Source organism: Lynx rufus, unplaced genomic scaffold (assembly GCF_022079265.1).
Source record: "Lynx rufus isolate CCGP_SWC_20201006 ecotype Redwood Valley unplaced genomic scaffold, mLynRuf1.p SCAF_2, whole genome shotgun sequence".
NCBI classification, from domain to species: domain Eukaryota; kingdom Metazoa; phylum Chordata; class Mammalia; order Carnivora; family Felidae; genus Lynx; species Lynx rufus.
The window spans coordinates 45,790,704-45,807,787 of record NW_025814834.1 but is presented as its reverse complement, the minus strand read 5'-3'; the positions used below and the strand labels follow the sequence as shown (position 1 = coordinate 45,807,787).

At 36.5% G+C, this 17,084-nt stretch overlaps 1 protein-coding gene across 1 annotated transcript in view; it reads right to left on the bottom strand.

Annotated features, from left to right (window-relative positions):
- Positions 1-15,138: 15,138 nt before the first annotated feature.
- Positions 15,139-17,084, bottom strand: part of COL5A2 (collagen type V alpha 2 chain) — a 152,445-nt gene continuing 150,499 nt past the window's right edge. The window contains exons 53-54 of the mRNA XM_047084300.1: positions 16,268-16,507; positions 15,139-15,509 (exon numbers count right to left, since the gene is read on the bottom strand). Of these exons, the coding sequence (XP_046940256.1) occupies positions 15,363-15,509; positions 16,268-16,507 (387 nt within the window). The 3' untranslated portion in view covers positions 15,139-15,362. The remainder of the gene's footprint in view (positions 15,510-16,267; positions 16,508-17,084) is intronic.

Here is a 17,084-nt window from a genome sequence, read left to right as displayed (position 1 = left end):
CTCTCTTCAAATATTCCTGTTTCATATTAAATTACTCTAACCATGTAAAATAGGACCCTTTATTTTCTGCCTGGTAATATTTTTGCCTTTCTTGAGATGAAAAGATGTCTATAAGAGAACAATTCTTCTCATACTTCACTCCCACCACCGCTTATTGTCTACAGATTTATAAATAAAGCCAGATCCCAGAATGCATTGAAGAGCAATTATAACAACTAAAAAGTCAATCTCAGGAGGAGGCTTACACATAAAAAGAAGGAAAAAATTTAATTAAACAATTTGTTCTAAAATCTGGACAATATGTGTGGAAGTGGGTTCTGAGGTACTAGACAAAGAAGAATTGTGCAATTCAGATTCGACAAAATGTACCAATATGTGAAAGTTAACAGAAAATTCTAGGTTATAATTATTAACATGGTTGGTTGACTGAACCAGGCCTCTAAGGCAGCCCAAATTAAATGAACAAAATGATTTGAGACATTGCAAAATTCCTACCAGATGGAGAATTAAAGAACTTAAGATAGAAATGTTGGAATGGCTTATCCTATGTGAGACAAGATATACCTTCTAACTATAGTCTCAGGATGGACCACCAAGATCTTAAGAGATACACAGTGAAGTATTGCCAGTGCTTTTGAAAGCCTCCACATAAGTGTGTCTTTAGTCTGGAGATGGAAGTGGAAAACAAACTAGCTGAGATAAACTCCTTGCTTCAGTGGAGATGACAGGAGTGAGCAAAGGCCAAAGAGCATCTCTAGATCTCACCAGATCACCAGAAACAAAGTGAGAATAACTGTTGAAAGCTGTTAAGAGACAATAGGGTTAGAATGGTTAAAAAAAAAAAAAAAGCCTAACTGTGAAATATAGTATCTTTGGTGATGAGTAATTGATAAAGGGCCTACTATTTGGGCCCTATTAGATGGGCTGACTGTGAGAGCTGGGCTTAGTTTTTTCTAAACAATAATGACAAAAAATTCCAGTGCAGCCCAGGTAGAAAGAGAGCTTGGTTGAACAATCATGTAAGACATGACTTTCCACCCAGTTTCCAGACCATGAGACACTTCATACAGCCAGAACCTTGAATGAAATAGAAGTTCAGAACTTTTCAGAAGTTCAGAGGAATTCTCCTACAATAACAACATAACCAATGAGCCAAGCATTGTGAATATGGCCAAACATTGTTCTAGTCACCTTAAACTTATCAATTAATGTACAATTCAATTCTATGAGTATTATTATCTTCATTTTACAAAAAAGAAAAAAAAAGAAGAAAGAAAGAAAAACATCATGAAAGATTAGGTAAATTGCCAAAGGTCACTTAGCTAGTAAGAGGTTAAGATTTGGGGTTAATTTAACACAAGCAATCTGAATTTAGAGCTAATACTACAAATCATGACAGCAGTCTAACAGTTACCATGCTAGTGGTACACTGGAGAAAGGGTAAATGCATGTCTTGGGGGAAATTCCTTCTCCATCTCTATCGTCTTCCTCTCATCAGTCATTACACTGCCATTAGTCTTTCTAATATCTCCCCTGCACAATCTTATTTATGTCCAAGACTTCAGTCAGCACTTTCACTGAAGATAACTCACAAATTTACATCTGCATTTAGTAGAACAAATGAGCCATGTATTCGGTGGTCTGAGATCCCCACTAAAGTTTCCAAATATCTTTCAGGAAGCAAGCAATATGGAGACCTTGAAGAAGATTGCTTCAGACAGAGGGAACAGTAATTGCAAAGGTGTTGAGAGTGGGATGTTCTTGGTGTGTTCAAGGGACAGCAAATGTAGCATGGTAGGAGCAGTTAGCATGTGGGAGAGTAATATAAGAAAAGACCACAGAAACAGACAGGGAAGCAGATAGTATGGACTCTTAGAGGAAGGGTGACCATGGGTCCGTAGTTCAGCTTTGCCTGGGAAAGCACTAATTGTAAGTATTTTCTGGATGTCTCATGACATTCAGCATCTTAGAACTCTTGTAAGTATTCTGATTTGATGATATTATATGGCCACTCTACTTCTATTTGGCCACTGCAAAGATCTTGGCCTTTGCCCTCAGTAAGATAAGAAGTCATTGAGCAAATGGACAGCATGATCTGACGAACAGTTTTAGCATGTCGCTGTAGTTGCTCTTTTGAGATAACAGTGTGTTGGAGCAGAATCTATGAGAATGATTAGGAGTCCATCACAATAATCTGGACCAAAGATCATGGTAGCTTCCACCAGGATGGTAATAGTGGAAGTGATGAAAAGTAGTTGAGTTCTAGATATATGTTGAATATGGAGGCAAAAGGAATTGCTAATAACTTGGATGTGTGATCTAAGAGAAAAGGAGATGTCAAGCATGAATCCAAAGCTTTTGGCCTGAGTAACTGGAGGAAGAGAGTCGCTAATAGCTGAGATGGAGGAGACTGTCAAGGTTAGAGATTTGAGGGGTTCAAGATTCTAGGCTGGATAGGCTACATTTGAATGCCTATCAATTATCTAAATAGACTTGCTGAGTTGATGGTTAGACAAATTCGGAGGTCAGAGGGGAGGTCCAGGTTAGAGAAACACACTTAGGAGTTTCAGCATATGTATGGCCTTTACATTCATGGAAGGAGATGCAATCATGAAGTAACTGAGTGTAGAAAGATAAGAGAAAGTGAATAAAAACTGAACTCTGGAGTATTCCAATATTTACAAGTGGGAAAAATGAAGAGGAAGCAGCAAAGAAGATAGAGAAGTAATGAAAGTAAACCAGCCAAGTACCTAGGCAGCAAGATGAAAAAAAAAGTTTGTTGTTTCAATTTTAAAATCACAGCATACTATGAGGATAAGTAAGCTTAGAATATGTATTCCAAGGTCACTAATCACAGATTTTAAAAAGTGAGATCAAGTGAGGTTCTATCAGTTTTCCAGTGTCTTATAGATTACAGTGATGTGATACAATCCCCCAATTCATATTATCATTTTAAAACCATACTATCACTTTATTATCTCTTACTCATTGAAGGATTGAATACAACGCTCTTTACCTTCACACTGGCATTTAACAACAACTTTATTATTTGAAGTCAAATTCATTTTATAAGTCTTGAGGATGAAATTTATATAGTCATTGTAACATATTGGGAACATGCAGACAAGTAAGAAGGAAAATCGATTATCCTTGTCCCATACCAGTGGATATTTCCTTAAAATATTTTATGTATATGCTAACATAACTGTGACAATATCACAGAGGAAATTTTGTATTCCACTTATTTCATTTAACGTGATACCACTTTATATAAAAATATTTTTGGGGGCGCCTGGGTGGCGCAGTCGGTTAAGCGTCCGACTTCAGCCAGGTCACGATCTCACGGTCCGTGGGTTTGAGCCCCGCGTCGGGCTCTGGGCTGATGGCTCAGAGCCTGGAGCCTGTTTCTGATTCTGTGTCTCCCTCTCTCTCTGCCCCTCCCCCGTTCATGCTCTGTCTCTCTCTGTCCCAAAAATAAATAAAAAAAAAAAAACAAAAAACGTTGAAAAAAATTAAAAAAAAATTTTTTTTTTTGATTTTGGGAATAATTAGGAAAAACACAAAGGCAATTATTTTTAATGAGTAATGGCTTCAAAGTTAGAAATCACACCAAAATGTCTTTACTTTTATCTAGTTCATGCTAAAATTTTACTTGTCTGGGTTCTATCTTAGAGGAATGTGCTTATTTTTAAAAGTGAGTCATAAACTGTGAAAAATGTTTTCCTTTCAGACACAATTCTCCATTGAGTCATAACTCACTGAGTTTGATATAATATTAAGGAAACATTCTACATGATAGAACATAGACAAAAGCGCTCACCAAATCTTTGTGTTTCCCAGTCTGCCACACTATGGTTTTCACAGCCCTTATAAAGAATCACTTGTTGAATTCATGTCATAAAGAAAAAAAAATATATATCATCTATGGCCAACATTTTTTAAACAAATTCTTCTCTGATGATAATTTTGCTTCTCTTTTTTCTTCTCATCTCTTTAAATACTGTCCTAAAACATACTTCCTTTTAAAACTCCTAAATGTTTTACTAAAATGTACAGAATTACTTGGCATCTTTTAATCATATCTGATATGATTCTTATTAACAGAAATCAGACTACCTTTTGTGGTCCATAAAACTTATTTCACATCAGTTTAATGATGATCTGAAAACAATGATATGCTTGTTGCAATGTTGAAAATGAGATACTTCATAATTAAATAGGAAGAGGAAAAAAACCCCGCCCCTCCCCCCCCCCAAAAAAACGATTTAAGCTCATTCTTAGATTGAGTTCTCTGGAAACAGACTCTAAACTGGCAAAGTGTGAGCACAAGATTTATTAAGGAATCATTTCAAGAGATACAGAAAAGCAGGTTTGGACAGAAGAAGCTGACCCACATGCAATTGACACTGAGGTTTCAGACAACCCTGTAATAAATTCTGGAACTGAGATGTCCTTTCAGAGTTGTTATAATTCACAGTAAGAGGGATGGGTCTGTGCATCCTTGAGTTAGTCATTGACTGGACCCGGAGGGAATGGAACTTACCTTCAGTAAGGCAGTCCTGGTGACTAAACGCAATTCTCAATGAGGGGCATGGTTGTGAATTCTCAGTAACAGGTACAGGTATTCCCAGGTGCTGTTGATGCTTTGGTTTTGAAGAGAAAGTGTGAGTGGAGCAATGTATTATCTACAATAAGCTCCTACTCTGTGCTCAGCACTCTGCTAAACACTATAGGGGGATATAACAAATAATTGCTTCTCCTTAGGAATATGTTGTCTAGAATTGGTAAGTTGAACTCTTATGAAATAATGCAAAAGCATTCATGGTGGTGAACAATTAAGTGCCAAGATGTGTGGGTTCAACTAAGGAGATACAGACATTACATGAGAAAAAGAAATGGTCAGTGATGATTATATTGTCAGTACAGTCTTCAAGAAGATAAAACTTGAGTTGTGCAATAAAAAAGGAGTATGATTTGGGCAAATGGTGGAGAAAAGGGAAGTAATTTCAGACTAAGAAACAAAAGAAGAAGAGAAATAGAGGCAGGAACAATTATTCTATGCCCATGGAATAGTGAAGAATCCATACTACCTAAATCCATTCATTTGAATTCAGAAACATTATTGAGCAATTATTTTTTTTTTTTTAAATTTTTTTTTTTCAACGTTTTTTATTTATTTTTGGGACAGAGCGAGACAGAGCATGAACGGGGGAGGGGCAGAGAGAGAGGGAGACACAGAATCAGAAACAGGCTCCAGGCCCTGGGCCATCAGCCCAGAGCCCGACGCGGGGCTCGAACCCACGGACCGTGAGATCGTGACCTGGCTGAAGTCGGACGCTTAACCGACTGCGCCACCCAGGCGCCCCAATTGAGCAATTATTTAATGCAAGGCCCAGAACCAAATGCTCAAGAAGGCTCAAGGAGAATGAGAGACCATGAAGTTTAGAAAACACAAGACTCAACATAATAAGTTGTGTTAAAGAGACATGAGGTACTAGAAAGGCACAGGACGGAACAATCATGTCCACTTAGCAGAGCTCATGAAAGGTTATATACAGAGGGTGGCCTTTGAGGCAGACTTTTTCAGGGAGAGAGAGAAAAGAAGTTCACAGGAAATACTGTAAAGAAACAGGTGCAGAGTTATGGGGTATATTTGTTGTTTAAATTCATCCAGTTTCAGATGGAGCATGGGTTTCTTGTGATGCTGTAATAAGATAAGGCTGAAAGTATAGTCTGGACCAAAGAACTTAGAAAGGTAAGGCGACAGGTTTTTTTTTTGTTTTTGTTTTTGCTTTTTATTTGATTCTTAATGTAGAGCCTTATAAAGGTTTTAATTATTGGAAGACTATTGCCTGAGGAGAGTACAAGACCGAAGGAGGTGTGGGGGGACAGGATCAGATTTACAGGCAATTAAGGTATATCTGTTTTGAAGAAGGAAGAATGAATCACCATTTTAGGGAAGAAGTGGATAAGACTAAAAAAATTTGACAAAAAAAAACCAGAGTACTTTTTTTTTTCAAAGACTAGACAAACGAGTCACAGAGAGCAGACATACTTGACGGGAAAATTGGGTTAAGAGGAGAAAAAGGGGTCAGCAAAAGGAGGACATCAAAAGTCATGCATGAGATGTTTCTGTTTAATAAGGGAGGACTAAGTGGAAAGTTACACAACTTTCTACGTGGCAGTTCAACATAACAGTGATTCATCTGGAAGAGTGGTTGAACGTGATAAAATGTGTGACTGATTGGAGAATACTAGGTCAGGGGCGGCTAAGTAGATTTGGAAATTATCCTTCTACAGATGGTCGATGAAATCATCTGGCTCCAGATGAAATCATTAGGGAGCAAAACTTCCAAAGGAAAGGGGAAAAGGTCAGCATGGTGTATACGTGGTGGGAGGGAGGCTGTGGAGAGAGCATCAGCAAGAGTCTCATTTGGCATACTGTAGCTTTTAATGGTTGAAGAAAAGGAGGATTTAATTTTAAGGGCTAAGATGGTGATGAATTCAAGGGCTATGAGCACAGAAAGGAAACTGAACAGAAGGCAGGTATTGTTAGTGCTGTTGATAAAAATGATTTGGGCCTGATTTTCAAATTTTGTCTTGAATTTAAGCCACCTGGAGACTATTCTCTGTGGAGGCAGCAAGAGCACATATTTGAAGGAATTAAGGCATTCACTGCCTGGAGGAACCCACAGAGCACAGCATTATGTAGCGAAACACGTCAGATGTCCCAGGGAGGAGCGTGGACTGCATTGCACCTTCCTATCTGAATCTTTGGGGCTTACATTTTCATTACAGATGTCTTCCATTTCTGTTATTAGTGGCTAATAATTGTTATCATTCTGTATCTCCAGCTGCCTTCCCTTGTATGATCTATCTTAGAACAGCTTCAACTGTTGGGAAAATTGTTCACATTGACATTGCTGTTCTACCTTCCTCTGTTTATTACCATTGAATCTGTATTTTTTATTTCACATACATGCAGACAGACCTCTTATGATACCTGTGGCATTTAAGCATAATTGCTTATATGCATAGGCTTTTGGTGTGCCGTCCTTGAATGGTGGTAAATCATATTCTTTGATTCAAAGAAATGCAGTTTGGGTTTTTGGTTTTTTACCTTGTAAGATAGTCACGTGGTAAGGCATTAATATGAATTAAATATCATTTGAAATGCTTCTTGGTGGCATCAAAATAAAATTCATCAAAGACTTATAAGCATAATTTATATAGAATTATTGGGGCTCCTGGGTGGCTCAGTCTGTTGAGTATCTGACTTCAGCTCAAGTCATGATCCCAAGGTCAGTGAGTTCAAGCCCTGCATCGGGTTCTGTGCCGACAGCTCAGAGCCTGGAGCCTGCTTCAGATTCTGTGTCTCCCTCTGTCTCTGCTCCTCCCCTGCTCACACTCTGTCCCTCTCTGTCTCTCAAAAAAAATAATAAAACATTAAAAAATTTAAAAAATTATATAGAATTATGCTGAATTTCATCTTTAGGGCTTCATATCGTAACAGCCTCACTGGTGCCTTTGCCTACATTGATTTTCAACCAGAATTTTCATCCACATATTTTCTTCTGTTGGGTCTTCATGGCTTTAGTCATGAAAGTGTAAAAATGAGAAAAAGAACTGCATTACAGCATCAGAGGTGGCTTCAAGCTCTCTTTTGCAAAGTTTGTGGTTACTTTTAACAACTAAGTTTCAGGATGCTGTAATTAAAAAACAATACTGGTAGTAATAGGAATATAACTTTTCTCTTTCTCTTTTTTCCCCCTTAAACATCAATGTTCCCAGTGATCTGTCCTAGTTCACTGCTCTCCTTTTAATTCCTTCTTGAGTGATCCAAAGCTTTAACAGCTCGTTGATGGGAAGGCTCAAATGTCTTTAAGTATAATACCAGCCTACATCCAGCTGGATGTTCCTTAGGCACATTGCATGTGTCCTCGGCCTGTCCCCTTAACTACTCCCCATCTTAGTAAATGCCACCATCTTCCATCCAGCTACCGAGCCTAGAAACCTGAGAATTATCTGAAATTGCTTGCTGCCTCACCCCCTTCTTTTTCTTCATATTCTATTGATTCTATTTCTTAAATATCTCCCAAATCCATCCCTCTTTCTCCATCCTCAGTGGCCTTGACTTATTCCTTGTTTCTTTCTCTCCAACATTGTTCTAACTAATCTATTTTCAGTCTCACTCATTTTGAAATTTCTCCCTTAAGTATTGTTTCCAAGGTGATGTTTCTAATATGCAAATCACAATATGTGTCTTCATTTCATTCAGTATTTTTCAATAAGCATTCTATTTATATTTTGGATAGTTTCGATTTTGCTCAAAGGGATTGGCCTGCATGCAGGATATTCAGCATCTTTGGCCTATCCACAAAACACCTAGAATATCTCCCAATTTTTATGCTAAGCACAAACACCCTCTTCACACACTTCCAAGGGCCCTCTAGACGGTATGCTTACACTCTCCGCTGAAAACCAAAAATAGTTTCCTAAAAGAAACTCCTCCAGGATAATTTTCATTCTCTTTAGCTTGACACGCAAGTTTCTTCAGGATACCTCTTTCTGCTGCTTTTATTTATTTCCCAACAACTGCTCGCATGCAGCCTATGGCCATGCCAGCTCACCTGGGGCTCCCCACACAGGCCACATCTTTTAAGAACTCCGTGCCTTGATCTATGTTGTTCTCTATTTCTGGTCCCTTGCTCAAGACAGTTCTTATCCTTCAAGACTCAGGTATCCCTCTCTGCTTCCCCTTCTTTGCAAATCCCTGCCTAGTTTAGATGGCTCAGTTCTATGGTTCCACTGTGAATACTTGCTTCATCAAGATCAGCTGTCACCACGTATTTATCCAATTCAGTTGCTGGGTTGTTCTGTTTCACCCACTTAACGGTAAATATAAAGCTTGAAGTGGCTTCCTGTAGCATCGGCTGGATAATCGTTTCACATTCCAAATTTGAAAAGTGCCAATAACCTTACATGAAATACACATGCAAATCATGCACCCACAACCAATTCCTAGGCTATAGCCTAAATCAGTCTGCCACCATTGTAAAATTGCTTTTGTCATGTGGATTTTAAGTTCCACTCTGTTCGATATCTGTTCTTGTAATTTTTACAAATGATGCTTTAAGTTACTTGTCATCCTGTAAAATTGATGGTCCTGGAAGATACCCCATTGTACACCTGCTCTTTCTCTTCCCTACAGATCCCATCTGGCCACAGCAACTCTTTACATTAATAGGAATCCAGATAAACCAATTTGAGAAAATGACTTCCACATTCAGTTAAAAAAAAAAAAAAACAGACAAAAAGTATGTTTTCCTGCATCTTCTTTTACACCTACTACAATCAGACATTTTAAAATTTGTCAAATTCTGATAGAATTTAGTATCTTAATGTTTTCATTGCATCTTTATTTCTAATAATATGAAATATCTTCCACATATTTGTTGGCCTTTACATTATGGACTCTGTGAATTATCTAGATAGGATTTTGCATATTTTATTTGCTTTTTTCTTATTGATACCTAAGAACTTTCTGTAAGTAAATCTATTAAGCCCTTTCTGTCATGTTAATTACAAAAATTTTCTGGACACCTGGGTGGCACAAGTGGTTAAGCATCCAACTAGATTTTGGCTCGGGTCATGATCTCACGGTTTGTGAGTCTGAGCCCTGCATCGGGCTCTGCCCTGACAGTGCGGAGCCTGCTTGAGATTTTCTCTCTCCCTCCCTCATTCCCTCTCTCTCTGCCCCTCCCTTGTTTGTGCACTCTTCTTTCTCTCAAAATACATTGTTCTAATAAATGTTCTAATGTTAAATACATATATACATATTTATATATATAACATTAAATATAAATATATATAAGTATATATATATATATAATTATAAAACTTTTCCAGTTTGAACATGCATGTAAGGTTTTATAATCTAGATTTAAAATGTCTTTGAGAATCTGATCTTCCAATAGTTTATTATTTATATATTTGTTTTCACTCCCATTCCAAGATTATTAAGCTGCTCAAAATATTTTATTCTAATATATTTAGAGGTTTTTCTTTTCAAATGGAAATATGCAGTTCATTTGGGAAATTTCTTGGTATGAGGATTAGAGAAGGAAACATGCTTAAAATTATAAATGTATATTGGGTGCCTGGGTGGCAATCATGATCCCAGGGTCATGACCCCAGGGTCAGCGGGTTGAGCCCTACGTTGTCCCCTGCACTGAATGCTGTGTAGCCTGCTTAAGATTCTCTCTCTCTCTACCTCTGTCACTTCTCCCCCACCTGAACTCTTTCTCTAAAATAAAATAAAAGTAAAATAAAATGATAAATGTCTATCAAGTGCCTGTAATATCTTTTAGTAAATGAGAATTTAATTATATGTTAAATTCTAATATAGATACATAGATTCATTTCTGAATACTCTTCTTCCACTGTGGCCAGTAGCTTTTTTTCTATATTTTTCATCTAATTTTATCTAGTAGAGCCAGTGACCCATCTTTACTCATTTCTGTTTTGAGAGGGATTCCTCATCATTTTCTTGCATATTTTTTATTCCAATGAACTTTAGAATGATTTTGTCATGTTCCACGTTTTTAAGATTCTATAGGGATTTTGAGTGGGGTTATAATTAATTTAGACATGAATTTAGGAAAAACAATTACATTTCTCAAATACTGAGCTTCTCTATGTCAGAATAAGTCACATTGATTCCCATTTTAACCTTATTTTACATATCTTAGTCAAATGTTATAGTTTTTCTAGTCAGGTTCAACAAATTTATCATCAGGTTTAGTTTTTAGTGTTATATGCTGTTATTGCCATTGGAGATAGAATCATTTATTTTTTTGTGTGTTTCCTATCCAGTAATACTAATAGAAACAGTAACAATAATACATAATAATAATTATATATACTTCACACTAGTAAATCAAGTATTAATACTCTCTAAATGTACTTTTCCAATTACACAGTATATAATTTATCATCATTCAATGAATATATTTTGGATAAACACAAATACCAGGCAGTATGTTAGATCCTTATAAACAGCCCCTGCCCTTGTAACAATGAATAGAGAAGACTGACACTAACTGAATAATCATACAACTGTATAAAGCATTGTAGTTGTGCTACAAGGAAAAGTACAGAGTGCCAAGAGAATTTATAACAGGGACTTTATTTAACCAGGGTGATAGTGAAGGGTGAGGATGTATCTAAACAGAATCTAAAAGATGAGTACAAGTAAACTGAGCAGAAGGAATACATATCCAATTAGATTTTGACAGGCTGGGGAATCAGCCTTTCAGGAAATGGACATAAATCCATTGTGTGTGGAGCAGAGAGTAAGGCTGATAGTGGCAACATGAAGCTTCAACAGTCAGGTGTCAGGTCATGGAAGAGTCTCAGAGTTTAAGGATTTTTATCTTTATCCTAAAAGTTTCTACTAAAGTTTTTTTAAGGGGTGTGTGTGTGTGTGCATGCACGCATGCACGTTGGAAGGAGCAAGGGAGAATGAAGTGACATATTCAGATCAGTATTTCAAATGGACCATTCTGGCTCTTTGGGAAGAATGGATCAGAAAAACACAACAATGAATACCTGAAAACCTATTGGAAAGCTACTGAAGGAGCCCAGGTGAGAGATAATGATAATGTGGACTAGCATAGTGGCAGGGGACGCAGAGAGAAGAATATGGTTTTAAGAAACATTAGGCTGACTTAAAAAAAATACAAAAGCACCAGTTATTTTACTCAAAATGAGTTTATTTGGAAATAGCAGAGGAATTGCAATTCGGAACCAGCAAACTGCTGTGAACGCATAAGCCATAGCAAGTCTGGAGTCTTGTTTTTATAGCTGAAGGGAGGAAGCTGGGAGGGACTGTTTCACTGAATTCTCATTGGTTGTGCTGTTGCTAGGCAAAGAGAAATTCTTCCTTCCACCTGCTGGGGTACATAAATTATGCTTCTTTCCTGCTGGGAAATTCGAGATATACTTCTTACAACAAGTGGTAGTTTGTAAGAGCTCTCCCTTCAGGGCTTCCCAACTCTGTTATAAATTAAGTTTCCTTTATTTTCACAAGGCAAAATTGAAAATACTTTGCAATGCCAGAATTCTGGCTTGGTGAGGGAGGGAGGTGACAAGAACAACTCCCAGGTTTCTGGCCTGACTAAATGGATGGATGGTGAGGCTATTGTCTGAGATAGGGTACACAGAATATAAAACCAGCTTTGAGATAGAAATATCAAGAATTTTTTTTTAAGATGCTGAGCTACAAGTACTTCTGAACACTGAATGAAGATGGTGAGTTAAAACATTTATGTATGCATTTCTCGAACTCCAAGGGATTTGTGCTGTGTATATGCATTTTGGAGCTACTGACACATGGTAATTAAAACTGTGGGCATAGATAATGGCCAGTGATGACAGAATATTGTGTGTGAAGGTAAAGAGAAAAAGACTGATCCTTGGGGAATGCCAACAATTAAATTTGGATAAAATGATGCAAAATGGGAAGAAAAGCTGTTCTTGGGTAATCCAGCCATTTGATTAAAAAAAAAATCAGCTTATGGACATGCCTTGTGCTCCACAGGCTTTTGGTTGTCATGTGGTATCATTGCCTTGGTTTACCATTGTTGGAACTCTGCCCCCAAAATTACCTTTTAAGAGATTATTCTTAGTCTTTCCTGAAATCTTCATAATTTCAAAGAAAAATGTTATTTTAAGATGCTCTTTTCCATGGTGGGATAGGGACTCTGAGGTAGTTCTAATCAGTGTTCTTTTTCTCCTCCAGTATTTTCTTGCATCTGCTTTCTGCCATATAACACCACTCTATTGAGAAGGAATTTTGACTATAATTTCTCTGAATCTCTTTTCAATTGGGAATAAATTATTCAACTTGGCCATAATTTAACACATTTTATGAGTTTGGGACTTTTTCAGCATTCTTTATGCTTTCTTTGCTATTTTTTATTCATTTCTGTTAATTAGACAAATTTTCACTTGTATTTTTAATAAATTAATATTAAATTAATGTCACCATCCTCCCTAGCTATAGATTAGTTCACTTTTGATCATGTAGAGTTTGAAATATCATTTAGAAAGGTAAAGAGGTCCATGAGTCTAGTGGGACCTATCGATCTAGAACTCAGGCAAGTAATTTGAGGGCTTTTGGAATTGTCTGGGGCAAACTTTTATTCCTGAGCTCCAAATAAGAGGTGGTATTTCTATAGCTAGAGATTATTTAGTGTTTTTGACTTAAGAGAATCACCACATATTTCTGGTTTATCTATCTAAACTTGTACAAGCTTTATAGGTTGGATTTGAAGGAAGTTTTAATACAAACAAAACTCACAAATGTCCTTAGGTATATAAATATTCAAATGTAAGATGTAGAGTTCAAATAATAACCAACTTGGGGAAAAATAAAGTTGTGAAATAAATACTGAAAATAAAACTCTGAAAACATTTAGGCTAAATTCATATGTGTTATACTTTGAAACAGACATTTTATTATCACAGTTTATTCAACCATGAAAAACCAGTTGCATTTCTCTTTTTATCAATAATACTACCCGAGATTTTTAAGGGCAAAGACAGTGATAATTAGTGTCATGTTGCCTTTGTGGGTGATTTTAAAATTGATTTTCATTTCTAAGCCAGTATGTACACAATGGGAGGTATTTGTTGTTTTATCCTTTAAATAAATGGCAAGTAAAGAATACCACAACACTTTACTTTTCACTATTGGAAATAAAATGGATCTAATATGTTCAAAGGAATTTCACAAAACGAAAACCATTGACATGACAAAAGCGTGCATTTAATTTGATGCTTTGCAGAGATACATGACTAAAGTTGCGTGCATGGCTTGTCCTTTGGGATGGTCCCAGCTGTTTATTTTTAAAGAAAAAATAAAAATGGAGCCAACAAATGCATTTAAGGGGGAAAAAAACCTTGAGACACAAGGGGACCTACATGTTCTGGTCTAAGAAACATGCAAGTATCACAAAACATTCCAGATACAGTATGACAGATGAACAATGAAAAGGCACTGGAACAATGCTCCTTCTTTCAGAAATGGGAAGTCTAACAGTTATTTTTTCACAAATGGTATTGGTGAAACCATCTTTATTTTTAAAAAATTTTATAAAAGGAATTTTAGCACCATCATTAGAGGAAAAATAATAATACATTTTAGCCCTGCCTATCTCCAGTCTTGGAATAATAACAGAAGCATAGCACCTTTTAGTATCTAAAATATAAACAAGAATAGTAAGTCCATCCCAGCTTCTAGAGATGAGGTAGCTCATGCTAAGAAATGTTGGGTCACTTTTCCTATGAGAGTTCAAAGGCCAAATGTTCTACTTCCAATCATCACATTTGATTAGAGTCAGCTCCACCACTTGAGTTTCTAAATCTTTTTCTTCATTATAGCCTTCAGGATGATGAGATTGTACATGTGGAAGACTCTCGACTTTGGGTCCTGGACATATGTTTATAAAGTTGTACATGTAAATTATTTTTCATTCAATGTCTTCTTAAACAAGAAAGTGCAAATGTATTCAATGGTATATTCATGGTAACTTCTATCTATATTGATAGACTGAGTCAAGAGGGAAAGGTACCTTTAAATTTGAATGAGAAAAAGTCTGAACTTACCACCCTTTACAAAAATTTCAGATCACTTTGTTTTCCAGAATTTCCAATGAATGTATAGTACTTAAAAATTCCATTTAATACAGTGAGAAATTGATGGGGTTTTTTTCAAGTTCTCTTTGAAGAGTCCCTATGGTAGTTACACAATCTCTAGACATGCATGTGGGTTTCAATCACAAGGGTAAACATTCTGATTTCATTTTTAATTGATAATTTGGGAATGAGAGGTCACAAAAGGGCACTACTTTGTATTTTTCAAACTACAGTCAAGTGAAACAAACATGTGTTGTGGTTTTACATACCCCACTCTTTAAGCTACCTGCCAGGAAGAAGAATTTTCTCATAAATACTAAGCAACTTTGTCATTACATTGAAATAAATTGAAGAAAACGGAGATTCATTTTATTCAATCAGTTTACTTTTTTAAAAGGTGGTCAATGTCATTGGTCGTCTTAAACCTAAACTGCTGTATTGAAAAATATTTTAAATCAATTAAAACTTGAGGATTGTAAGTAAAATAAATATTCTGAAGGATAAGGAGGCCAGGCACTTAAGACCATATATACAATGCTGATGCAGGATCAGCCATTACTTCAAGAGTCTCAGGATCAGCTTCAAACAGTCAAAATTCTTGTGAATGGTGGTGGTCATTGATGGCGGGGGTGGTGCTCATTGTCGATGTATCTTGGCTTGCTTTACACAAAACAAACTGGCCCAATTTCGATGCCAAATTCTTGGTCTGTGCTGCCAACATCCACAGGGGCAAGATCTATGATGGGCAAGCGTGCCACATTCTGTGTTCTATATTCAAAGATGGTCTTGCCCACATTTCCATTTCGTTTCTAGAATTAAATGGTGCAACAGGTTAATAGTATATACAAATTATTCCAAAGATGTTAGGCATAAACTTCCAAGCCAAACTTGATAATGTGAAAGCAATTTCTTTTAGTGCACTACTTGAAATTAAGAGCACTGTTAATATCAAGCTGTACTGGCATAGCTGGAGGCATTTATTACATACTTTAAATTGAGAAAATGCCTTTTGTTCTTTTGCAGCTTCCCAAATGGTCACTAACAACATAAACTGTGAAAGCCTTTTTTGGTTTTCACAAATGAAATAATTCACCATGAAATATTTTCCTTTTTTATATCTATATATACAAATGGGGAGAATACAAATCAGTGAAAAATACAAGGAGTATCTCAGATTGATTATCTGTTTTAGAATCAAGGAATTTTAAGCATGTAACTGAGCTGAAATAAAGTGACTTGCAGGAGAACCAAAGTGAGTTTGCAGAAGAGCTGGGTTGAATCCCAAGGATCCAGTCCTTTGTTAATTATCGTATTAAAACTTCTACCATGCTTCATGTACTAATACACATTCACATTTATGCTAAAGAGTATAAGTGAAGCTATACTAAGCTTCACTAAGCTATACTATACTATTCACTACAGCTATACTAAGCTATAAAAAGTATAAGTGAAGCTATTATGCATAATCATATACTGGGTAAAATTGCCCCCACTTCTGCCAATGCAGCATTTTTAACAAAATACATTTTTACTCAACCAGATCAATATGTAGATTAAAAGTACTTACAGAGCAAGTATCTTGAAGAACTACGTATCTGAATCTAACATTTCCCTCTGCTTTGATTTCCAAGTCATTTGACCCTTTGAGAACCACAGCTTTCTTGAGGTTTTTGGCTTGATCATCCATGTATCCTACACTGTTTTTACAGATGTAAGTAATGTTCTGGGAAGCTTCTTTTGATAAAAGGCGCAAGAAGGTCATTTGAGTAATGGCTGCATTAGGTGACCGATGGTCTCCATAAACAAACTAGAGAAACAAAGAGTCTTTGTTATAGGAAACACTGAAAGGTTTTAATAAGTGCTGTGTGTGTGTGTGTGTATGTGTGTGTGTGTGTGTGTGTCTGCGTGTCTGTGTGCATGTGTGATTTCAGACATCAATTTCGAAGAGTATTACTTTTATTCTTTCATATAACAACATACTCTACCTATATATAAAAATATTTTAAAACTTCTATGAATACTCACAAGGGAGAACCTGTCTTTATTACCCCAAACAAAAGGTAATGAAATGAATGACAATTACAACTCACTAGAGAAAATATAAGTATTTTAGAAATCTGCTTCTGTTTAAAAAAATCTTGCGTATTGGGGCGCCTGGGTGGCTCAGTTGGTTAAGCATCCGACTTCGGCTCAGGTCACGATCTCACTGTCCATGAGTTCAAGCTCCGCATCGGGCTCTGTGCTGACTGCTCGGAGCCCGGAGCCTGTTTCAGATTCTGTGTCTTGCTCTCTCTCTGACCCTCCCTCGTTCATGCTCTGTCTCTATCTCAAAAATAAATAAATGTTAAAAAAAAAATCTTGCGTATTGCTTTTTAGCAGTTATA